The sequence below is a fragment of the Vipera berus genome (genome assembly GCF_964194415.1).
Source record: "Vipera berus genome assembly, chromosome: 13".
Taxonomy (NCBI): Eukaryota; Metazoa; Chordata; class Lepidosauria; order Squamata; family Viperidae; genus Vipera; species Vipera berus.
In genome coordinates this window covers 16,983,113-17,008,342 of record NC_138216.1, presented here as the reverse complement: position 1 = coordinate 17,008,342, position 25,230 = coordinate 16,983,113, and the positions used below count along the sequence as shown (strand labels likewise).

The following is a 25,230-nucleotide window of genomic DNA, read 5'->3' as shown; positions in this document are numbered from 1 at the left end:
ATATCTACACAAGCATCACATAGTGAGTTAACCTGCGTATCTATTCTGGTTTGTTAATCTTCTTTATTGATTTTGTTTTTTCGGTGCATTTGAATCAGTCTTGACTTCTGGTAACTGCCTGGACAAAGTCCTGGAATTTTATGGCAAAAAGTGGTTTGCCATTGCCTCCTTTCTAGGGCTGAGAAAAAGGGACTGGCCCAAGATCATCTAGCTGAGTTTGTGCCCAAGGCAGGACTAGAACTCAGAGTCTCCCTGTTTCTAGTCTGATCACTGCAACAAACTGGCTATTTACTGAATACAGGTTGCATATCTATATCTATATATCTGTATACATACATAATACACACACACAAACACACATCTACACCCAAACACACATGCAGGTAAGTTGAGTAGATCTTCCCCACAAAATACCCGAATTGGAATATACTGTATCTTGTGAAATAGATAGGAGGAAATATTGCATCAGTGCCCGTTTTTCACAGATAGGTGATCATGACTGAGAACCCTCTGGGTGTTGTGGTAAAGGCACCAGACTAGAAAGTGGGAGGCGGGCTGTTTGCGTCCTGCCTGGCGTACAAAGCCAGCTGGGTGATCTTGGGCTAATCATCCTTTCTCAGCCAGAGAAATCAGGCAATGGCAATCCAGTTCTGAATAAGGTTGCCAAGGCAACGCAAGGGACCAGTCCAGGCCGTGGCCAGGAGTGGAAATTGACTTGAAGGCACACCTGCTGTATCACGACCATCAAAAAGGATTGCAATTTGCATCCGGGAAGAATCGAGATTATGGTTTATTTCTGCTTCTTGGAAGTGATTGTACAAAGAAATCTGGATACCTACCAAAACTCTGCAGTTAAGCTACGTTTTCCTTAATAACGATTGCCTGAATATAGGTAGTCCTCAACTTACAACCGTTCATTTAATGATGTTTCAAAGTTACAACCACACTGAAAACAGGGACTTATGGGCATTTTTCATTGCAGCATCCCCCATGGTCATGTGATCAAAATTTGGACGCTTGGCAACTGACTCATATTTATGACGGTTGCAGTGCCCCAGGGGGTCACGTGATCCCCTTTGGCAATCTTCTGACAAGCAAAGTCTGGGGGAAGCCAGATTCACTTAACAACTGTGTGACTGGCTTAACAACTGCAGTAATTCACTTAAAAATGGTGGCAAGGAAGGTCGTAGAATGGGGCAAGATTCACTTAACGACTGCCTCACTGAGCAATAGAGGTTTTGGGCTCAATTGTGATTGTTAATCCTTATTATATACCAACTCCAAACCATTGTAGATCTCAGGAGTCTGATAGCACTTTCTGACTTTTCAGTTATACATTTTAATAAAAACTGTTCATCTGAAAGGATGTTATCAAATTCCTTCCAAGTTTTGATCCCAAATTATATAAAACATTTTGATATAGAATCAAAGAAACTTCAAGTTGGAAGGCCCATTAGGTCTAGAATGAAATGATTGATTCCTTCTACTTTGCTAAGGCTAGTTTAGGGTTGACCATCAATATTTAAGGGGAGATCCGGCCTAGAAATAAGGAGGAATTTCCTGACAAGGGAACTGCTTGCCTCCCGGAACTGTCTTTTAAAAAGTGTATTGTTTTATGATAGAGAATAAAATACAGAACAGTGAAACAAAAACGTACATTCAACCCTAACCACAACGAAAAAAGAAAACTAGTGTACAAAAAAGAAGAAAAAAAGTGGTCAGTTAAATTTAACATTTAACATGTAGGATCCACCCGGGATGAGTGCTGAAAGGAAAGAAAAAAGCAATACGTTCTCCCCTTTTATAAATGCACATAGATGTAAAAGAAAAAGAAAAAAGAAAAAGAAAGAAAGCAGTCAACAGGTTGAGCTAAACATTATTCTTCCAAAACTTTTTTCTGATAATAATGCAGTGTCTTTACACCTACCGGAATTGTGGATGCTCTACCACTGGAGGCTTTCAAGAAAAGATTGGGCCCCAATTTGTCTGAGATGGCATGAGGACTCCTGCCTTTGGTCTAGAAGACCTCCAAGGTGCCTTACAAACCTAGGATTGTATGATTCAATTTTTTGCAGCATCTTTGGGCTGCAGTAATGTACAAAATGTAGTTCCACCCCTGGGACATCTTCAGGCAGACTGTCTAGGATAACATGCATGCAGAGGGGGGCAGTTCTGACACGGAACCACAAAATCCATGTGTGATTGCCCATGTCCAGCCTGACCAAGGGAATTGGAGAGGAAAACAATCAGCCCCAAATGCCTTATTTTCTTTGGTGCAGGAATATGGGGTGCCCTTTATGGAGACCAGTGCCAAGACCGGATTGAATGTGGACTTAGCGTTCATGGCCATCGCCAAGTAAGTTCCTTCATTTCCATTTTCCCATCAAAAGTGCATATCCCTCACCAACATGCAGTTCCCACAAACCTTATTTGCTAACTTTTGGCAGGAGGAGAATGCTGTGTGTGTGTGTGTGTGTGTGTGTGTGTGTGTGTGCGTGTCAATGATCAGATATCATTTATTGTCACTTTTTTTGTGAACACACTGACACACATTAAAAAATGATATTCTGATGCTATATCCTTACAACACATACATATACTTATGATATATATAAATATATCCATATCATATATATCATATATCACATATCATTCATATACACATACACATACACACACACGCACCACAGTCCATTTTGAATACACAGCAGAAAAAAAAGTCTTGAGAGTTAACCAGGCTGATGCTATATGGTATAAAACTATTACAGAAACACTCTTGATTGTCAAAGCAGCCGCAGCAAAGCAAGGCCCTGCCATTTGGGGGGAAAAATTCTATCAGAAATTCCAGAAGATGAAGAAACACCTGGAGCAATGCAGGCAAAAGACATCAAATCTGATTGGATGACGGTAACTGCAGCCTAGTGGAATGAGTTTGGCCTAGTGCAGGGGTAGGCAACCTTGGCTTTTTTATGACTCGTGGACTTCAACTCCCAGAATTCCTGAGCCAGCCATGCTGAGGGGAAAGGGAGAGGTTTCCAAGCTGAGCAATGCTGCCTCAGGAATTCTGGGAGTTGAAGTCCACCAGTCATGAAGGGGCCATAGTTCCCCCATGCTGGCTCAGGAATTCTGGGAATTGAAGTCCACAAGTCATAAAAGAGCCAAGGTTGCCTACCCCTGGTCTAGTGGTTAAGGCAGCAGGCTAGAAACCAGAAGACTAGGAGTTCTAGTCTTGCCTATGCATGAAAGCTAGCTGGGTAACTTTGGGCCAGTCCCTCTTGCTCAGCCCGAAGGACTATTAAATATGTTCGCTGCCTGGAATTATTCATAAAAATAATAGAGGGAAATAAATGAGTTTGCCACTGGTATTACATCTGTGGCATGACATCATCCAGCAATTCTTTTTAAAGTGGCCTCCACCCTTGGGAAGAAAGATGCTGTGATGCCCGAGCTGAGCCTTTTAGAGCAGGGGTCCGTGGACTGTTACTGGGCCACGGCATGCCAACAACCAGTCCGCACAAACAAGCAAACCCCATCTGCGGGATGCAGCACACAAAACCACACACTCTCTGGAAAAACCTCTCTCCACAGAACTGGTCCCTGGGGCCCAAAAGGTTGGGGACCTCTGCTTTAGAAACATTCTCAGGGAATGGCCCCCTCTGCTCAGAATTGGAGGCCAACCTTGCTGGTCCTGAGGAAGTGGACCGAATCTTCTGCCCTTGTGGGCTGGACACTGACTTCCTTGTGCCACCATGGAGGGATACCTCATGGCAGGAGGACATGTCAGCGGCCTCAGAAATGGCACTGGGGCACACGTGATGGGGATTACCCCAAGGGCTTGGAAGGACATTGTCTGGACAGGGTTGGCTCAACCTTGACAACTTCAACTTCTAGAATTGCCCGGGCAGCCGGCTTAATGCTGCAAGGTTGAGAAAGGCTGAGCCCTTTCCATCAGGGGCCAAGCTTGGACAGCTTAGGACAACTCCTGCCCCTAAGAGAGGCTGCAGGAAGCGGCTCAGGCCAGCCTCCTCTGCAGGAGCCTGTCAGTCAGTGGCTCTCCAGGAATGACTTCTGAGTCTTGCTAAGCACCCTCCTTTTCAAAGGGTATGTAGAGTTTGAACCTAAGAGGGCGGCATGAGTTATTATGGAGTTTTACAATAAGATGTTACTGGATAGCATAGATTTATATCTGTTGCTGGCCTTTATTAGACTTTTGCTCTGCAAACCCCTTACATTTGATGGATTGAAGCATTTGTAAAAAAATAAATAAAAGCAAAATCAGTGCAGATTTCCAATGCATGATTAACCAGCCCCTCCTAAAAATAATACAGCAAGTCCTCGACTTAACAGCAGTTCATTTCGTGACCGTTCAAAGTTACGACAGTGACTTAGGACCATTTTTCACACTGAATGACTGTGACTTAATGCTTGGCAACTGGTTCCTGTTTATGACAGCGGCAGTGTCCTGGAGTCAGGTGATCCTCTTTAGTGACCTTCTGATAAACAAAGTCGAAAGCAGAGCCAGATTCACGTAACAACAGCGTTGCTAGTAATCTAACAACTGCCGTAATCTCTTTAACAAATGTGGGAAGAAAAGCGGTAAAATGGGGCAAAATTCACTTAACGAATCTTTGATTTAGCAACATAAAATTTGGGGCTTGTAAGTCATGAGTGGAGGACGACCCGTATTCTCAGGCCAAGCGAAGGGCGTGGGGTCAGGCCGCGGACAGCTAACCAAGCTTCCTGTGTTCAATTGTCAGGGAGCTGAAACATCGGTCCATGAAGCTGCCCCACGAGCCGCGGTTCAGACTCCACGACTACGTCCGGAAGGAGGTGAAAGGCGCCGGCTGCTGCCGCTCATAGACTCTCTCTCGGGGGTCCTGTCCAGACCCCCCCCTCTTCGAGGAGACTTGCCACAAGCAGCCCACCCTGCCTGCTGCATCCGTGTCTGCCACTCTCGTTCTCCTCCTTGCTGCTGCACAAGCTCTACAAATCTCTTTCTTGTGTCTCGTTGTCTTTCTCCAGGTGAAGCTTGGAAGGGCTGAAGGGGGGGGCAGCTTCTTTTCCCTCCCCAGGGCAGACAGGTGGAGAGAGAGAGAGAGAGAGAGAGAGAGAGAGAGAGAGAGAGAGAGAGAGAGAGAGAGAGAGAGAGAGAGAGAGAGAGAGAGAGAGAGAGAGCGCTGGGATAGAGGCAGCAAAGGACAATCTGAATGCGGACAGGGGCTTTGGGGGTGGTAGGGGAGGGAGAGGTTTGCGCAGTCTCAGTGTTGATGTCCTGCATGAGTGCCCCCCAGAGTGGGGCCACAGGGGGGCAAAGGAAGGGCTCCCCTAAGACCTTGCCAGGGAGGGCCCAGTTGCCCTGGGTTGGCTTCACGCGTTGATGTGGGACTTCAGCTCCACTTTCATCATTACTGCCTCAATGGGTACCCAAATATGGGGGTTTCCACTGTTCTTCATTTTTTAATAGACCGAATTTAAATGTGTGCTATTGCTGAGTTTTTCAAACACTTTTTTTTTCAAACACCCAAACTAGATGACTCGTCTTGACTGTAGGTCACTAGCCAGCCATCCTGTCCGCAGGGCAGAATAAACTTGTTCCATCTGCTGTAAAAGCCTTGGTTGTTGTGCTATAGCTCTGGCAACTTGCTTATGGTTCATCCCTGTGCTGTAGGGTGTGCCTTTTCTATAAAAGTGTAACACAAAGGGAGCAATCTTGTATGTTCGGAATAAGTTGGATCCTTCATTTTCTTCATGCATCCCCAGTGGTTGATCCCAAGTATGGTCAATCTCCTTTCAGGAACGCTATCCTGATTGAAAAAAAAATGTGGCTCTTTTCATCAAGATGGACATTTGCACCCACCCAAAGAAGGGAGAGTGACCCAGAACCCCAATGGCAAGTGAGGAAAATGTCTCTCCAGATCAGGACAGACAAAGGAGCCGCGCAGGCTTAATTCTTGGGTCAGGTTGATGGGACAGAGATGTAGCAGGGTAAGAGCCCTGGTGACGCAGTGGTCAGAATGCAGTATTGCAGGTTAACTCTGCCCAGTCTGAAGTTTGATCCTGACCGGCTCTAGTTTGACTCAGCCTTCCAAAGTCAGTAAAATGAGGACCCAGATTGTTGGGGGCACTATGCTGACTCTGTAAACCACCTAGAAAGTATGGAGCGGTATATAACTAAATGCTATTGTGAGTGCTCTCTCTCTCCCTCCCCCCCCCCCCGTGGTGACACAGTGGCTAGAATGCATTATTGCAGGCTAACTCTGCCCAGTCTGGAGTTCGATTCTTACTAGCTCAAGGTTGACTCAGCCTTCCATCCTTTTAGTCAATAAAATACATAGCCAAGATTGTTGGGGGGCAATACACTGACTCTGTAAACAACTTAAGAGTGCTGCAAAGCAGTATGAGATTAAATGCTATTGCAGTCTTCTAGTGGAAGGCAGGAAGTGTGTAGAACCCCCTAGAATTGCGATAGCCACTCTTCTCTCCCCACCCCAACTGATCCTGCCCAGCTGCAGGAGAGGCTCTGCTCCATGTGATCATCTCCGCTGCAGCCTTTTTTTACTTGGCCCTGTGACTTTCAAGCAAGGGGCTCCATGTTTGCACCAGCCTTCCCCAACTTGTCGCACCCTCCAGATGCATAGGACTGTCAAACGTCTTACAACCCCACTAGAACTTTGTGGGTAAGTTAGGTGTGTAAGTCCAACACACCTGGGGAGCACCTACTGGTCTAGCGCTTTCAGGGAAGTTTGTAGCTTGATTGTGCAGGTACCTGCCAATCCAGGCAAGTCAGCAGCCCAACTGTATTGTAGCAAAAGAGGACGAGCATTACCTTATCAGCCTGTTTATTTCAAGGTATGGACAGTGTGGATTAGGTGCTTTGTGATGTGTGCTAAGTTGCCATTGGGCTTCCCTTGCTAAATGTCGTTTTCCTTGTGCCCAGATGTGTTTTGAGTCCTTTTTACACAGCCCTAAATTGGATTACCGTCACCATTCTCCAAGGAAGAAATCTATCAAAGGCAGCTTGCACATCGTATGTCTGCAGTTCTGTGGCTTGTACACCCACAAGCCGGGAGGAAACTGCGTGCAATGCAGAACTGCAGGAGTTGGGCCAGTCTTGCCTTAACTTAGATCCTGCATTTGTGGCTTGGCTTTGGCAACCCCCCACCTGGCAAGCGCATGGGCTGCCTTGGCAGGGACCTGACCTATTTCCTACCTGGCTTTGCTGCCTTGTAGCTGGAGAGGCTGGACCAGTTCCTGAGCATCTCGAAAGTGTTATTTATGTACCAAGGTAAATGTTGGCTCTGTTTATAGCTTTTTGGGGATTCTCATAATAAACAATTTTTTTAATGATGCTTGCTTCTCAACATCTAAAGCAGGCCTCCTTCCTAAAAAGGTCTGTTTCTTTCTTTGCCAGTACTAACCCGCCCGTGTAAGTGAAAATAACAAGTTTTTCATTCTGCCCGATTTAAGATCTCAAAGGTCCACACTATTTAAAGGTTAATTTCACACTTATTTTGGCTGAAAGAGCTGTCCAAGGAAGGGGCATCAGGCTGAAAACTGAAAACCGGGGGGGGGGGGGGGGGGGAGAACCATAGCATGTTCTGTTGGGACAGGAAGAAACTACTTTGGGCTAGCCCACGGGTTGGCAACCTGTGGCTCTGGAGCCAGATGCAGCTCTTTCAGCCTTCTCCTGCGGCTCGTTTGCAGACACTTGAGCTTCCCTTCTCTCTCTCTGTGTGTGTATGTGTGTGTAACTCACGCTGTTCTCTGAGAAGCTGACAAGCTTATTGGGCGGGCGGGGCTCCTGCCTTTGCTGCATCTCCACAGGAAGCAGCAGCTCTCAAGGGCAGGAGAGCCAGCCCAGTAAGAATGTGTGTCAGCATGAAGCCAGCTCGCCAGATGAGCAGATGATCGAAGACAGATGGGGGGGAGAGAAAGAGGGAGAACCCATGCACAGCAGCCTTATTTCTTTTTAATTAAACTTCAATCAAGTTCCCCCCCCCCACTCGCGTGTGTGCGCAAACATTTTGTGGCTCCAAGTTTTTCTCTGGGAAACAGGTCCAAGTGGCTCTTTTGAGTGTGGCCGACAACCCCTGGGCTAGCCAGTCTAAAGATGGAAATTATTTTCCTGTGTAGAGCCAGTCTAAAGATGGAAATTATTTTCCTAACTGTGTAGAGCAGGGGTCTTCAAATTTGGCCCTTTTATGACTTGTGGACTTCAACTTCCAGAATTCCTCAGCCAGCCATGCTGGCTGAGGAATTCTGGGAGTTGAAGTCCACAAGTCACAAAAGGGCCAAGTTTGAAGACTCCTGGTGTAGAGCATCACTTAGGACCGATGGCTCTGCTTTGAATCCCAAAAGTGCTTTTTCAAGAGGCAACTGGCCTTTCTTTTTCCTTCTCATTCAAGGAGCTTCTTCAGTTCTAACTGGTGGAGAATGGAAAAAAATATATTTCTTCCAGTCATCTGCTTGTTAGTACTGAGCCATTCAGGCCACTTGCAGTTTTTATATGGGGGGGTGTCACCTGAATAGTGCAAATAGGGATGAAACCCTTCAGCAGTTCCAAGAAGATTCCACATCCATTTGCACTATTCAGGAAAAACAAAATCTAGTTGGCTTTTGAAAAAAGCACCTTTGGGACAACCATGACTCGGATAATTGGGAATCTCCACAAACGCTCTTGCTTAGAATGCATTGTGGTTTAAACTAAAGAATTTAAGGCACACCCTCAAGATAATGCAGTTACTTTCCAGTCCTTATTTCATAATTATTCAGTTGAAATTTGGCAACTTGGGAGATTAAGGGACCTCTGCATTTCTGTCAAGCATTTGACAGAAGCATTAGGAGACCCAACCCAGCAAGGGAAGGGGAAAATGTTTTGTCTTTGGCCTTCAAAGCACTTGCACGCTTCAAGGTTAGCAACTTAACCTTTGGGTTCATCAGGGCAAATGGAGTTACCAGGATGTATAATGGTCATTCTATACTATGAAAAAGTAGAAAAACTGTCTGGACTGTAGGCTTATTAGAAAGTTTAAAGAACTTTTTCAATTTTTTATTCTTAGATAATCAAATAAGGATCAAAATAAGAGTTTACCTGCCACAAGAGAATTGGCTTATAAATGATGCACAATAGTCATTTCACAAGAAAATAGTAACAACTGGCACTAAAGAACTTCCAAAGATTACTGCAATGATTTTTCATTTTACTTTTATTCAGCATGCACTGAAACATTGCAAGATTTTGATGCATTATAACTATTAAAAATCACTGCCAGACTAAGTAGCATCTATTTCCAATGTTGGATGATTCCTACTGTTTGGAACTTTAGTCCCAACAACACTTGCTTGTCACCAGGTGTTGCTCTTGGATTTTTGTAACTGCTGCACAGAGAAACAGCTCCCATCCCTTTTTTCCCTGCAGCATTTGAGCAGTTTAGGGATTCTCTCTGCCTGTGCAAAAACACTGCACAATCGACACAGGTAGTTCTTGAGGTCCAACTGCAAGGGACCCTGCCTATTGAGGTCGCACGTTGTGGCAGTCATTAGGTGAACAGTGCCACTTAACCACCCCTCCACACTACAATGAGCTGTTAAATGAACAGGGGGGTTATTAAACAGAACCTGGGGTGCCGCCTCCTGGTTGGGGGAGGTCTTTGGAGACTTGCCTGCCTGGGCGTCAGACCTGCCACAACTTAAACCCTCTAAACAGAAACCATCCGTGGCTCCATTTCTTGAGAAAGGTATTAAGAGAATTTGCACTGAATTTGCATTTCTCCTTTGTCACCATTTCCATGACTCAGAACTTTGTCAACTTCCACAGTGGTTCAGTTGAGTGACATTAAGCCCACCTGCAAAAAAAAGGATACCAGATTAATAGAATAGCTTTTCACCATTATTTGGCTCTTCCTAACAGAAGCAGTGGGCTGGTTGGGCAGGGCTGTCGGTGCCAGGTGAATGGAAAAGACATTCTCTAGACCCTTGAAAACAGGGACGCGGTGGCTCAGTGAGCTTGTCGATTAGAAGGTTGGCAGTTTGGTGGGTCGAATCCCGAGTGCCATGTAACAGAGTGAGCGCCTGTTACTCGTTCCCAGCTTCTGCCAACCTAGCAGTTCGAAAGCACGTAAAAATGCAAGTAGAAAAATAGGGACCACTCCGGTGGGAAGGTAACACCGTCCCGTGAGCATTTGGCGTCTAGTCATGCCGGCCACATGACCACGGAGACGTCCTTGGACAAGCGATGGCTCTTCGGCTTTGAAATGGAGATGAGCACCGGCCCCTAGAGCACGCATGTGCGGGGGAAACTTTACCTTTTTACCCCCTTGAAAATAAGACTTGGGGCCTCTTTTGCAGGAACAAAAAAGGGTCTTATTTTCAGGGAAGCACAGTAGCAAATAGTCTTTAGTAAACCGAAAGCCTTTAAACTTTTCCAACATCTTAATGATGTATTAGACTGGAAACAATGCTATTTTTATCGGTCATAAAAAAGTCACTATTACCTGTGCTGCAATACCTGTCCTCTTCTGATTCAATCTGCTTCTAAAAAGAAAAAAACATGAGTGCCATTGATTTTCTAAACCAGCAATCACAAAATTATAAATATTCCAGAGGAGTTGGGCCAAACTGGAGCCTATAAACTGAAGACTTGCCCGACTGGGAGGCCCGTTTTAAGAACTGTTCCAAAATAAAATTCTTTCCCCCCCATCTCAACTCAGACCCAATACCCCCATTATACGAACACCAAGCCTCAGTTCATGCCTAAAATCACCAACTGCAAGCAGTTTTCATATGAGGTGTCAGAAAAGTATAGAGTTCATCATTGGCTGGTATTTAGGTTAGAAAAATTCTTGATCTTACAAACAAGAAAAACTCACCTTTCCCGTCTCCTCATTTTGATCTTTGATATGTTGTTAGCCCACAAGAAAGATACCTGAAAAAGGTAAATCTTATTTGTACAGAAAAAGGTCAACCTAAATCAACCAAACCAAATCCTAAAAAAATCTTGAAATACAAAGCTTTCTGAATAAAGGTCCTCCCAGTTAACAGGATACAGGCAACAGTATGCCTGTGGCAAGACAATCTCTATATTAAGGGGCCCTAACTTGCATAAAATTACACAATTTTTAAAGGGTAGAATGCTATGAAACTTTGCTCCCTAAAACCTTGGAATCAAATTTAACCTCTTTTAGGACATAGTCACCCTGAATGCCCTGGGGATAGAAAAGTGACCTATTCAGTTAGTCCTAATCTTACAACTGTAGGAAGTCAGTACCACCACCCCCCCAATGAAATATAGACACAGGAGAGAATATTTCCCCTGAAGGAGAAATGGAGAAAATTTTAGGCAGAAACCTGAGGCCAGTCTTTAGAAATGGAAATTTAATACATTCAGAAAGACTGGCTGGGGCCACACTATTCATCAGCAAAACGCCTTCAGCCACAGTTCCCATAGAAGGCTAGAGCTGACGGCATTAGGAAAACAAAGACTCCTAAAATCTACGTTTCCCCAACCAGGTCCAAGGACAGAACAGGACCTCCAGGCCACAATGGGACTCAGGCAGCAATAATTAGAATACCAAAAGGGTACACAAAGCCCTAAAGAATGTATAAAAACCCACCTACTCCCAACTCCGTTTTGTCAGCTGTCTCATAACTACATGCTATTGTTGATTCTTCTCATCCATAAATAGCCCAAGCTGCTTCCATTTTATTTATTCCCTGCTTGGGACTGGAGGCTCCTCTTTCCCATCTTCCGGCTAAGAAGCTGAAACACAAAGCCAAGGGGTGTAAGGGAGGGGAGGAGGGCCTGTGCAAAGAGTCTGGGGAAAACCCAGGCAATTTCAGTTCAAGGCTCCAGGTGCTGACCAGGAGACTGGGAGTTGTAGTCCCACCTTAGGCATGAAAGCCAGCTTGGGGGGGGGGAGGGAAATAGGAGGGAGTATTAGCAACTCTACCTTCAATGCCACTGAATTGGGCAGGCTGGTCAATTTAAATAAAAAGGGCTATTAAAAAGGCAGCCAGGACAGCAGCAACACAAGGAGGGCTGTGTGATGCCTCAAGCAGAGAAGGTTGCTGGTTCTACTTGAGACAGCCAGAATAAACTCAAATGAATGGGATAAACAAATTACTTTATTCACAGGCATCATGTCAATAACTCACCGGTACAGCAAAGGTCCTTCGGGAATGTAAGGTTGCAATCTGGGCCCATCTCACTAGGTAAAAGAATGATGAACTTTTCCATCCTGTGAAAGTTACATGTTGAAAGGGAGCTTGTTATCGCCCAGTCACATGGTTGGGGTTCATCCAGAGAGATAAGACAAAGACAGGAAGTCCTGCCATAAATTAGGAAACGCCACCCACTTAACTAAGCATGATATTCGCTAAACAGCTATACAATTCCCATAAGCCATCTCTTGAGGAAATAACGTTTAACCCTGTAAATGCTACATTTTCTTACATACAATGCTGCTAAGGATGATGTATTAACCTTTAAACGCTAACAGTTCTTACTTCCTAAACTAGACATAAAATGGAGCAGCTAAATATATACTGGTCCAGCACAGGCTGCCTTTCTTTTTTTCGGGGCTCCTAGCTACGGCCTCCGTTAGGCTTCGCCACCAACCTCGCCATCAGATGCCGAGGCGGCCCACCCGAATTGGAGCCCCGGGCCCGGAGGATGATGGCGGTTGGACTTTCGGCAAATACCATCCCCCCCCGATGCTTTCGGTACTCCAGGCAGGCAGGGCAGCTCTTCCACCGGAGGCCAACCCCGGCGGGGCAGCCACGCCCAAGGGCCCATCTTCACAACCGGGGAACATAAATGCAGGACATGAGCAGGAGGGCCAAAGAGGCGCCAACCTTACCGAAGGCTACCGCGGCATTCGAGCGCCTCGGGATAGAGGCCGGCGCAACGTCTCCCTCCGGCCACAAAGCCGCAGCAGCCCCCTCAGGCAGCCCCTCACCCGGGCGCAGCGAAGGAACGAAAGAACCAAGAGCCCGCGCGTGCGCCTCTTATACTTCTTGTCGCCTCCCGATTGGCTGGCATTTGTGCGCGACCAGCCAATCCCATTGCTCCTTTTCTCTCCCCTTCGTAGCCAATGTAGTTTCCCGATCTTTCTCTTCTTTTTTTTAATCGGCCGCGTCCATTCGCCGTCCGCCTTATGACTTCCTCTTCGACCTCTTGAGGTCATTTGATTGGATGAGCCGACGCGACTCGGGAGCCGGAATTGGCCAGAAGCATTCTTCGAAATCCCTAAAGGCTGAGGAGAAGAGCTCCAATAACGCGAGATTTCGGAGCCGGAAGAGGCGGGCGAGTCTCCTGCAAAGCGGGCCCTGATGGGACTTGTAGGCAACACGCAGCTAACGGTACCCGGCTCTGTGTAATCGCTGCGCTACCAGGACTACGAATCCCGGCGACTCAGGAGGGGGCTGACGAAGCGGCACTTCCGGCCCGGCTGCTGAGAGGGGAGCGGACGAGGCGGCCGGCTGGGCGCTTTGCGACACTGGCGGGGGAAGCGGCGGAGAGGCGCCATGCGGGGGGCAGCCGCGCGCAGGCTGCCCCCGCCGCCCCCGCCGCCCACAGGTGAGCGGGAGGGAGCGCGGGGCGGAGGCCGGAGGAGGAGGAGGAGGAGGAGGCCGCCCCCGGCCCAGACCATCCTCATGCCGCGCGGACGGGCTGGTGCCGGTGACTCCAGCTCCCATCAGCCCCGTCAGCGCGGCCATTGCGGCGGGGGACGATGGGAGCTGCACAGCCCGAGGAGGGAGACCTCCCCGGCCTGCCACGGGGGTCCCTGCGGGGGGGGTGGGCAGCGCCTCCCGCCCTCCCGAGCTCGGACTACCCTCCTGGACGGCGAGTCTCGCTTGGCTGGGAATTCTGGGGTTTGCAGTCCCAGCGTCTCCGGATTTGGGGAGTGGGGCACTTGCGGAAGGTCGGCTTACCCCAGTGCGCCCCCCACCCCAATACCTCTGTTCTACCTTTCGGCTGCTTTGCCCGTCGAGGACCAGCTTGAAAAGGAGAAGGTGGCTCTGATGCTCTTTGTCATCTGTCACCAGATTTGGTTAGAAGATGGGCAATTATATAAATGTTATAAATGATTGAAAAAGTGTTGCTGGGAAGCTGTTAGGAAGCAGCCCTTTCAGCCCTCTCTGTGTTTGACCTGGTACGATAGAAATAAATGGCCACTCAAGAATACCATTCTTACCCCTTCAGGTTCAGGGAAATGTGAACAGATTGATTTTTGACGTGGGATGCACATATTTGCCTCCATTCGAGGCTGAACCTTGGCTGTGTTCTGAATATCTAAAACAGGATCTGCCCCAGACCCATTGTATCCCGAAGAGCTAGGGTTGCAACAGAGAAGGCCCAGCTTTTACACAAGCGGGACCATCAACAAGGCTTCTCTGAAAGATCTCAGACTACAGTACCAGATTGGACAGCATCGCCTTTCATTTCTTACATCTTTGTACCAGGTTCACTCCCTCCAGAATAAATAAAGGCTAGAATGACTCTAAAGGTCAGCTGAAGTAACATTCCATTAAGCAAAGTTGTTTCCTTCTCAAAGGTGAAGCAAACGTGCCAGGTAAGTTTAGGTACAAAGTTCAAGAGGTTTTCTTGCTCCTCTGCTGTTGAGATGTAAGCAGAATAACGCTCTTCCACTCTTAGTGTATCCTGGAAGAAATGGATCCTTTAACAAGTCAACAGGGCACAAAGAACCTGGTGTAAATTACAATGTGTCTGCTTCAGACCCATTAACCGAAGACTCAGCCCTTTGGAAAAAGCTCTAATGTTGGGAAAGGAAAAAGGTGGATGGACTTGGTTACAGAGGTGATGAGTGCACCATTGGGAGATATGAAAGAACAGATTAAGGATAGATTGTCTTAAAGAAGATCACTTTTTTTCTTTTAATGACCCTTGGAATCGGGGCAACTGAGTGGAGCTGAGCATTTATTGGCCAGATGCCCTTCCTGATCCCTATGCGGAGTTCACCGCAGATATTTTCTCTCAGCACCCTGATAGAGAAACATCTACTGTTGCCTAGGATGGAACTCTCAACTTTCTGAGTGGGAGGTGAGCATCTTCACCTCTATATGGTCACTAAAAGTGGGAAATGACTTGATAGCATATAATTAATGTTAGTCTTTTTAAATGCCAGGTGTGTGCTATGCGAATGTGGACTGCTGCTAGCTTTCAGGTGCTCTGCCAATTAAAGACATATTAAGCTTTCCATGATCTGTGGTTTGGGTACATGCACACATAAATCTAGGTATAGGCATGTCCTTAAGACACAAAAATGGACATCTGAGCTAAACACATCAATGAGATGTATGCACCAATGTCAAAGATGTTGCTTGTGCCATTAACAAGTTATATGTTTGGAATAAACTGCAACAGGATAACAAAGTGCCTGCACCAATAATCACTTGGGGGGAGTGGGGTCAGCTTAATGATTCAGGGAAACAAGATATTTGGGCACTATTATCAAGGAATGTGTGAGCAGTGGCTTGGCCTTAGTAACTAAGCAGGTGGGGGCCTGGGCTTTGAAGATAGATCACTGGGGAATTCAAAAGTTTAAGGCTTGGCTGGGGAGCAGAAAACATTCTGAAAGAGCGCGTTGGTGAATAAGTTCTATGCTGTTGCCCTTTCAGCCTGGGTTTTTAAAATATTAAAATATTTTTAAGGATTTGGGCAGCTTATCTTCATTGCTGGTATTTAAATCCTTTGGTCCTGGGAGTAAATACTTTTGTAAAATAAATGTCAAGCTTGTATTTAAAAATCTAACTTTCCATGCCCCTTCTTTTAATCCAGGAAACTCCAAGGTTAAATCTTTTATTTATGTGTGAAAGTGCAAAGTTGATGTTTTAAGCATCATGTGTTGTTAAGATTATTATCCTAAGAGTCTCAAGTTGGCTCATTTTTTCCTCATGGAGAATTAATACAAGAATTAAGGCACTCATTTTACTTTTTCCACTGAAACATGCAAAAAAGCAAAGCTGAACATTTTCGGCCCACTTAGGCATAGGGCATGCATAAAAAGATTACATGCTCAGGTGTGGTAAAACTAATTCACCGTACTTTGTATCTTGGTGGAATCACACGTGTGGTCTCTGTGCCTGTGTGCAGACCTGATGTACTTTCAGATGTTCTAACATTACAGTAAGATTTCCCTATCTATCTGCACCTCCGGAGTGCTGCTTGAATTTTGAAGGGAGTGGCTCTTCTGATTTTGCTCAATCCTTTTCCTGGCAGCTGTGCACAAAAGTCCTTCCCCTGCTGTTATCATTCTGTTTTCCTACCCATCCCTTACTTGCTTTTTTCATCTATCCTGTTCCTGCCTGTCTCCATCGCTCTTGTCTGTATAGTTTCAACTTCCTCATTCTCCTTCTGCATAAATGACTCCTCCAGAGATGGTTTCACTTCTTATTCCGGCAAGCCGATGCTTTCCCCAAACATACTGGAGAGTTAGTTCCTTGTGCAGCTTGTTCCTGTGTTACTGTGAGACAACAGAAGCAGCTTCTCAGATCCAGGTCTCAGCTTGATACTTGTTCAAATCTACCTCCCCAATCAAACCCCGTAACCCTGGTAAATTAGAAAGTTAGGGAAGATTTAAAGCAACATTTTTCTATTGCATGAAGTTTCTACCCAGCTATAGTGGAAGTCCTCGACTTTCACCTACAATTGAGCCGAACATTTCTGTTGCTAAGTGAGACATTTGTTAAGTGAGTTTTGCCCCATTTTACGACCTGTCCATAGCTGTTAAGTGAATCACTGCAGCTATTAAGCTAGTAACACAGCTGTTAAGTGGTTTCCCCACTGACTGCTTGTCAGAAGGTCGGCAAAGGGGATCACCTGACCCTGGGACAGTGCAACGGTCATTCTACGAGGTAGTTGCCAAGTGTCTGAATTTTGATCATGTGAACATGGGGATGCTGCAACGGTCTTAAGTGTGAAAAACAGTCATAACTCACTTTTCCAGTGCCATAACTTCGGTCACTAAATGAACTGTTGTAAGTCGAGGACTACCTGTAGTTTTTGATGTTGGAAACCACTCAGATATTCCTTCTGACCACCTCAGCAAGAGAGAGCTTTGCTTGGGCTTCTGCTCCATCAGCCTCGCTCCTTGTGTCTGACTGCATATCATGAAAACCGCTTCAAGCAAGCGGATTTTTAGCCTCTGATATGATGAAACATGGTTTAATGGGACCTGGAGCTTTAGTAAGTGTTGGTCTGAATTTCGTTTTTCGACACCTTAAAATAACCCCTTTAAACCCACTAAAATAATTGCCCCACCTGTTCCAGGGAACAGCTGTCCTCCTTTATAGCCCTCAAGCAGGGCGGATATCATAGTGAAGTCTGCAGATGAAAAAGAGTGCATTTGAACATGGAAATCATTTTTTGTCATCTGGTAGTGTGTCCACCTATGTGCAAGATAGCCAGATTTCTGCCTCCCGTTCTACTCTATTCATATGATGGATGGAAATTGTTTTTATATTTCCCAAGGAATGGAACCCTCAGCATTACCTTATCTTGACATGCTCTTCTTTTGCTCAGAATGCTTTTACACTCACACCCCCTCCCCAAAAATTCTCGGCTTTGATACTCCAGCAAGCTTGAGTTGGAGAAAAAAGCCTTTGGAGCAATGAGACGGAAGCACATGGAAAGATGAAACTCCAATTTGGTCTTCAGGGCTGGGCTTTCTCAATTGTGGTGCCACCGTTGGATTTGTCAGTGGAAGTGCAATATTAAACTGCAATATGACTCAGTTGGGATATCAAATTTCATAGCATTCTGTATTTAACAAGCTTTTAAGATATATGTCAGGAAGTGTAGCTCTTGTGTAGTTCACTTCAAAAGCTGCTTGATACCTTCTTGGTTTTGGTTTTAGCCCTTAAAGGAAAAAAATAGGACAAAGAAAAATATAAGAATTCTTTGTATATAATGTTTTATATAACACTTTCAGTAAAATATGACTATTTGCATTATAATCGATGCCAGGGGTCTTCAAACTTGGCCCTTTTATGACTTGTGGACTTCAGCTCCCAGAATTCCTCAGCCAGGCATGCATTGTCTTTATTTTTCCCAAGGAATGGAACCCTCATGCATGCCTGGCTGAGGAATTCTGGGAGCTGAAGTCCACAAGTCATAAAAGGGCCAAGCTTGAAGACCCCTGATCTATGCATTATACATGTCTGTAAGCAACTAATTTCATGTCTCAATATCAGGTCTTCAGTGAAGAACAAAAGCCTTAAATTTATGCTTCTGTTGTTGAAGGATGTGGAGAATCCATTTCTGTTATTCAGACATCCATTTTCATGTTATAACAATATACAGATTGTCCTTGAATTGTGACCACCACTGAGCCCAAAATTTTTGTTGCTAAGTGAGACATTTGTTAAGTGAGTTTTGTCTCATGACTTTTCTCACTGTAGTTGTTAAGTTAGTAAGCTGGTTGTTAAGTGAATCTGGCTTCCCCATTGACTTTGCTTGTCAGAAGCTTACAAAAGGTGATCACATGACCTTGGGGCACTGCAACTGTCATAAATATGAGTCAGTTGCCAAGTGTCTGAATTTTGATTATGTGATCATGGAGGGGTGCTGCAGCAGTCGTAAGTGAAAAATGTAAGTCGCTTTTTCCAGTGCCGTAACTTCAAACGGTCACTAAATGGATGATTGTAAGTCAAGGACTACCTGTAGCTCAAAAGAATACAGACGTCTAAAATGTTACTCCTTGTTTTTGTTTCTTAAATGAATGCACACAATTATTTCTTTTTATAACATAATGATTTCTGGCCGTTGCAAAAAAAAATGTTTTATGAAGCATTATTCTCACGATACCCTGAAAACTTGATTCAAACACAGTGAGGTCCAGTAAATTTTTAATATTATGTTTTCTTGAACAGTCCATATTTTTGACTTACTGGAATTTTTGCTAAATTAATGCCAGTTTCCCATTGTTTGGTTGTAAGCAGTAGATATCTTTCAGGAATTGAGGAATTTCCCTTCAAAAACTGCTTTCATCTTTTTGGAATGTTATAAAAATGGTGTAGGACTGGGTTTTGGGGGGTGGGTGGGTTTGCAGATGTTTTTTTCTGTGTTTCTGAATAAAACTCCTCTTTTGTTGTTACCAGAAGCAGCTTTTATGATGTTCCATTGTGGGACTAGATTATGAGTGCCAACAAGAATACCCGCTACAATCGTTTCTCCAGCAGTAACACTCCAGCAGTAACACTCCCAGAAAACACAAACGGGGTAAGACAGTGCAGCTTGACAGCCATCTTGACGCACATCTTGACAGCCATCTCAGCCGGCAACCTGGAGTTTTCTCCAACTGCCCTCCTTGGCGTTCTTGTTTTCAACCCAGAAGGGATGGAATGTAACAGGTTGTCTCTCTCTGTTGCAGACAAGAATGGAAACTACTTTTGGGCCTACGTACTCTGCTGTGACCACCATCACCAAAGGTTGGGACTGAATAATTCTTGCTCTGTCTAATCTGTATAAAATTATAAGGTAGTTTACAGAATAAATAAATCTTGGCTTGCCGGTCCCCTCTGAAAATCCAATAATTCATTTGTCAGGTTAAAGCTGCAGTCTGAGTTCCATAAAATTCAGGGTTGAATTTCATGAAACCTAAATTCCCACTTCATGATCACCCAACGTACGTAGGAACCAAAAATAGCTTGCTACTATGGCAAATAGTATCAGGCTACGTGTAGAGTACTGAACAGTTCTTGGGATCATATTTAAGGATATCATTAATTACTATTTAGGTCCATAGAATGATAAACATGATAGATCAGTTGAAAACTGTAGTTGATTTCTGGTAATAGGATTAGGTGGAAACATGGCTGTGATTGACAAGTGCCGTGCCTAAAAGCATGGCAGTCAATAGATGTTGCCCAATTGTTTTCTGATGCTCCAGGTGACAGAACTAAAAACAATAGGTAGAATTGTAAGAGAAACAAATTTGAGTTAAGCATTAGAAGAAACTTCTGTTGATAAGAGCTTTGGAGTGGTGGAATGAGGTCCTTTCTCCGTGTTGTGTTTAGGACTCTGCAACATTTCTTATTTTATTTCAAAAACCTGCCACAGCTGCTTTAAGATGTTGCTTGCTCCCACTCCCTGCCAGCACTGATGAGGTTACCTAGTTTGGTAATGAAATGTCTGCAAGAAAACAACCACGCTCAGAGAACCCCAAGAACCCCACAGTTCTTGTATACATATGTGTGTACATATGTGTATATAGTATGGTTAGGTGTGTGTCATGTATGTGTTCCACTTTGAGAGCGGGCAACTAAATTTCATTTTTTATGTGTGCCGTTGTGCCCACAGTAAAAAAATGACAAAGTTTATCTTATCTTCTTCAACCCTGAGCTACAAATATTCAATTCTGAGATGGTTACATTTTAAGTGATTGTTCAGTTTATAAAAACAAATAAACATGAAGTTTATAATATGTAAATGAAGTAAATAAAATGCATAAATAATATATAGGGAGCAGAGGTTCAATTAGCTATTTATCTCTTAGCTAATTGATTCATTTTAATTCCTTCCTAGCCTTGTTTTTTTGATGTTTAGTGTTTTCTGACCATGGAGAATTTACTTTTGTTTTTGCTAAACTTTATTATGTAGTGATTTTCCACAGAGGTTTCACTATACAAACTTTGCGTGCTTTCTGTTGAGCCCAGACACTGCTTTTTGTTGGCATAAGAATTGGTTTTTACAAGATAAATTTAGAATATAGGCCTAAATCAATCCAGGGAGGGTAGAATTATTGATGGGAAAATCCATCTCCATTTCAAAGCTGTTTTAAAAAAAAGTTCTGTTCCATCCTCAGCAAATTTGGAGGATGTGTGGAGTTTTATTAATTTGTTTTTTTATATATGTTTTTCAAAGCGTCTCAGTGATTTAAGGGAATCTTACGTCGCAGAATGTCTCACCTCTCTCTCCTGATTCTCTTTTTAGCAGATGGAAGTAGTTCATACAAACAACATCGCCCGACACCCTCTTCCTCAAGTACCCTCCCCTACGCCTCCCGAGACGAGGATGACGGCATGGTAGGTGCTTTGAGGGGAACAGAGATGGCGAGGTTGGGAATGGAGTCGCTCTGCAGTTTCTCTGACTCAGTTTCAGGTCACCAATTCCAGTCTGCTCTTTCGTTTTCTCTACATCTGTTGAGATTTCTCCCTTCATAGGATGCGCAATTAAATACAGGAATAAATCTATATGAAAGTTCTGCTAAAGGTTCTCAAATCTCCCAGTTATTAACGCTGCTTGTTGGCTTCAACTGAATGTCTTTAGCAATCGCTCTGGATTGATGTGGGTTAAAATACATGTTGAGTTTGAGCTAACTGAGAAAGCAGTGGCTTATTTAATACGGCTTCACTCCATAAATCTTTATTTGGCATTTTAAAATATTCCGCTATACTATCCTTGGAAATGTTGAAGGATAAATAATTTTTCGAAATGAAAAGGAATCGATGAATAGCTAAAATTTAAGAAAGAAAGCTCTACGGTGCCTTTCAACTGCCCTCTTGGTACATAAGCTCTCAGCATACATACAAACAACAAAGTGATATCATGATAAGATATCAAGAGGAGAAAGTAATAGGAAAGATGAGAAAGATAATAGTAGTACAGTAATACACCAGGGATCGGTTCCGTGGGGAGAGGTTTTTCCATGGACTGGAGGGGTGTAGTTTTGTGTGCTCCCTGCATCCCACGGAGGGGGTTCCTGGCCTGGATTCTGGCATGCCCAGACTGGTGCTGGTCCACCGACTGGAGATTGGGACTCCTGGCTTACAAGAATTGATACCATCCAGATTACTTTGGAACCACAAGGCCTTCCAGATCACTTTTGTGATTTTGAAAGTGACCTGTAATGACCCAGCACTCAAGTCAAGAGGAGACTTCAAGTAAATTTCCAGGAAATGCCTTTTGTAGTGCGTGGGTGTAAATATATCTCATCTGCGAGGAAGCATTCCTGAACTATCAGGCTAGTCCTATACTGCCTGGTTTAATCATTGTAAGAACAGCAATTCCAGAACAGCTACTTAACAATAAAATGAAAAAGGTGTTCCAAAGCAGGAAAACGTCTGGGACCTGTTAGCATTTGTGTCAGAATGTTTTGGAACCATATCTCCGTTGTTTACGTTGATTACCAACAAGACAGTTGGTCCCTCCTCCTCCTCTTTGCACAAGCAGCCTATAACAACTCAATGGGGTTCACACCATTCTGAGTGGCCACCGGCCAGGACTTTGTTTCTAGGCTGGAATTTCCCCAAGCATCAGCCCAGAACACATCACTAACCGGGAAGGGACCCAAGTTAACTGGCAAAGGTCTGGCTTTGCACTACTGTAATTCACCTGCCTTCTAGTCAACTGTACCTTTCTCAGCAAATGGAGTAAAGGGATTGTTTTTACGTAGAAGCCCAAGTTGAGGCAGGCCCGCCGCTTTGTGCTTGTCTTGGAATGTCACCTGGGTGAGAAGATAGGAGAGCCTCTCTTGAGTTCATTGATAGGAGCTTCCTGCTGAGAGGCCCCTCCCCTCCCCCCCCCCCAGCAAAGAGTTGGCATGGTCTGAATTTTCCTTCTGCTCTTCCTTTGGGATGCTGCATCCTGGAGCCATGAAGAGGCCAGGACACCGACAACTCGGTTGTCTCTGCTGTCACTGATTAAAGTCTACGGAGATTCTCCAGGTCACGGTTGTCCCAAAGGTGCTTTTTTCAAAAGGCCAGTGGACTTTCTCGGTTTTTCCTTGAGGCTGTTTCGCTTCTCATCCAAGGAGCTTCTTCAGCTCTGCCTGAATGGTGGAGAATGGAAGGATTTATATTCCGTTCAGTTATCTGCAAGGAATGATGACTGCAAGGAATATAAATCCTTCCACTCTCCACCATTCAGTCAGAACTGAAGAAGCTCCTTGGATGAGAAGCGAAACGTCTTCAGGGGCAAAAGAAAGTCCACTGGCCTTTTGAAAAAGCACCTTTGGGACAACCATTGGAAGAATCTGGCTGCCAGATCCCCCTATTTAAACTTGGCCTTTTGTGGCTGCTTCTCTAAGGTGCAACGTCATCGTTGCTCTTCTTTTCCTGGGTCGGTCCCGCGTTCGAACAGAGGCTGTAGGTCTCCCTTGGGCTGCCTGCCCTGGACGGGGACCTGAGAGGTGGCCGTTCCGCTGGCTGCTGCCTTGCTGAGCCAGTCCTGGAGAGCCCGCAGCCGGGGCAAGCTGGCTGATTGGTGGGCACGGTGCCCAGCTGACTCTTCCACCCCCAAACAGGAAGCCACAGAGCAGAACCCCGACTGAATTGAATAGGAGGAAGTCTCCAGCCATCTACGCAAAGCAAATTGGCAGAAGTGTGTTTGTGTGTGTGTGTGAGAAAGAGAGAGGCAGAGGCAGCCTAACCACAAGTGCTCTTAGGAACAGCAAAGGCCATGAGAGCGAAGCGTGGTAGGTTTTTGGTGAAGGATCATAGCCGGGAACCAGCATTTCTGGCCAGAAGCCTGGTTGAGCCTCAGAAAGTTCCATGTTGGGAAGGTGAGCTTTTTATGTATCCGCCTCAGAAGCAAAAGTCGGTCCGGAGAGCTTTGCAACCACCTGTCTGAGGTTTGTCAAGCTTTTACCAATGATTTAACGGTTAAGTGAAGTGCTGGTATTGTGCAAGAGGTGAAAGGATTTCCGAAGGATAAACTTTGCAGAGCTCTGTTAAAAGCAAAAGTAACTTCTTTGCAGGGCAAGTAAATGTGCTTTGCCTGCCACAGATGTATCAAGGCCTCCCTCAGCTTAACCTGCTGTTTATTTCTTCTTTTAAAAAATGCAGAGCAGTTTGCAAAAGGAATTTGTTGTCTCACTGCTTCTTAGTGTGCTGCTTGGCCCGTCACAGGTGGAACAGCCACTTGGGACAGAACTTGGCAGAAATGTGTTGAGAAAGGCTGCCATTAAAAAGCGCCATAATGCTGGTTCTGAACACACAGGTTGTAAGTTGTTGATTGTGGCCGCTGTGCTCTTTTATCTTTAATAAGCTCCTGACTCATCTCTCTCTCCTCTCCAGCCGCCAATCACCCGTCGGTCTGACTCTGCCATCTCCGTTCGCTCGTTGCACTCGGAGTCCAACATGTCCTTGCGCTCAACATTCTCTCTCCATGAGGAAGAGGAGGAGCCAGTAGGTATTTGGGGGTTGGGGGGGCAGAGTTTCCCATAATACGTGTAGCAGAACAAGTATATATGCAACTTTTGCTATTAACTATCAAAGTAGAAAGCTCTTTGTGTTGCAGGAATTTCATTTTCTTTTCAGAAAGGAACCTCTCGTGACAATTATTAAAACAATTAGACTTCTGCCTCTTCCCCCCTCCCCCCCCCCCCCCCCGCAGCAACAGAATGCAAACATCCTAATAAAACCTTGCTGTGCTTCAAGGAAAAGCCCGGAGGAGCCTGAACCCAAGAGAGTTGAGGCTCCCTGATACAGCAGCGGATGATTTTCCTATCCAAGGCATCCTTGGTCCATATTAAGCCCGTGGTTTTAGCTGCCCCCCCCCTTGCAAGCATGTAGCGCTGCAGCCTGAAAGGACTCTGAGGAAGGAAGTCTCTGGGTCTGGAGCTGCAGCCAAATTGGTCTTGCTTTTCACGGTCCTTGTTCGGCTTATGGGTTGCTGTTGGTCTTACTGGCTGTAATCGTAGATGAAATTAAAAGGACCACAAGTTTGCCCATCTCTGGTGTAAAGGAAGTGGTTGTCTATTTCTGGCACAATTCTTTTCACCATAAATGGTTTGCCACAACTTCCAACCACTGCATAAAATCTACTCTGTCCCTGTTTAGAATTTACTGCCCATGGCCCCCGTTCAACTTTTCTGCCTCAATCATGATGCATGCATGCAGTTCAGTTCTGGGTATTGTAACTCTGGGCCTTTTGAAGTTTGCAAAAATCCCTCTCTTTTTTGGGGGGGTGGGGAAGCTGTATGCTGTTTAACAAAATAAAGTTCCAAAGCTCTCCCCAAAATTTCCCTTCTCCAGTTAACTCTTGGCTCTCCCCAAAATTAAAAGTGTTCTCTTTCCTGCCATCAAAAAAATGTTACAGGTGGTCCTTGACGTATGACCAGAATTGAGCCCAAAATTTCTGTTGCTAAATGAAACATTTGTTAAGTGAGTTTTGCCTCATTTTACAACTCTACTTGCCATAGTCGTTAATTGAATGACTGCAGTTGTTAAGTTAGTAACATGGTTGTTAAGTGACTTCCCCATTGACTT

General features: G+C 45.0%; 2 protein-coding genes and 1 long non-coding RNA gene across 5 annotated transcripts in view; 2 read left to right on the top strand and 1 right to left on the bottom strand.

Annotated features, from left to right (window-relative positions):
- Positions 1–7,320, top strand: part of RAB26 (RAB26, member RAS oncogene family) — a gene marked incomplete at its 5' end in the record, with an annotated part of 204,791 nt that extends 197,471 nt beyond the window's left edge. Inside the window, 2 exons of the mRNA XM_081337848.1 lie at positions 2,280–2,356; positions 4,758–7,320. Of these exons, the coding sequence (XP_081193974.1) occupies positions 2,280–2,356; positions 4,758–4,860 (180 nt within the window). The 3' untranslated portion in view covers positions 4,861–7,320. The remainder of the gene's footprint in view (positions 1–2,279; positions 2,357–4,757) is intronic.
- A 1,868-nt stretch (positions 7,321–9,188) lies between these two features.
- On the bottom strand, positions 9,189–12,999 carry LOC308673852. The gene is made up of 4 exons (XR_014027755.1): positions 12,858–12,999; positions 12,154–12,236; positions 10,494–10,533; positions 9,189–9,845 (listed from the first exon to the last, which is right to left on the bottom strand). It is a non-coding gene; the product is annotated as an uncharacterized lncRNA (long non-coding RNA).
- A 366-nt stretch (positions 13,000–13,365) lies between these two features.
- The window catches only part of TRAF7 (TNF receptor associated factor 7), a 43,207-nt gene continuing 31,342 nt past the window's right edge, over positions 13,366–25,230 (top strand). The window contains exons 1-6 of one of the 3 annotated variants that reach the window (XM_081338296.1): positions 13,366–13,576; positions 14,464–15,061; positions 19,120–19,240; positions 19,392–19,449; positions 20,954–21,045; positions 24,037–24,147. In XM_081338296.1, coding sequence (XP_081194422.1) covers positions 19,157–19,240; positions 19,392–19,449; positions 20,954–21,045; positions 24,037–24,147 — 345 coding nt within the window. In that variant the 5' untranslated portion in view covers positions 13,366–13,576; positions 14,464–15,061; positions 19,120–19,156. Of the gene's footprint in view, positions 13,577–14,463; positions 15,062–19,119; positions 19,241–19,391; positions 19,450–20,953; positions 21,046–23,309; positions 23,523–24,036; positions 24,148–25,230 lie in introns of those variants that run through there. The other 2 variants (XM_081338295.1, XM_081338297.1) reach the window with 2 other exon arrangements.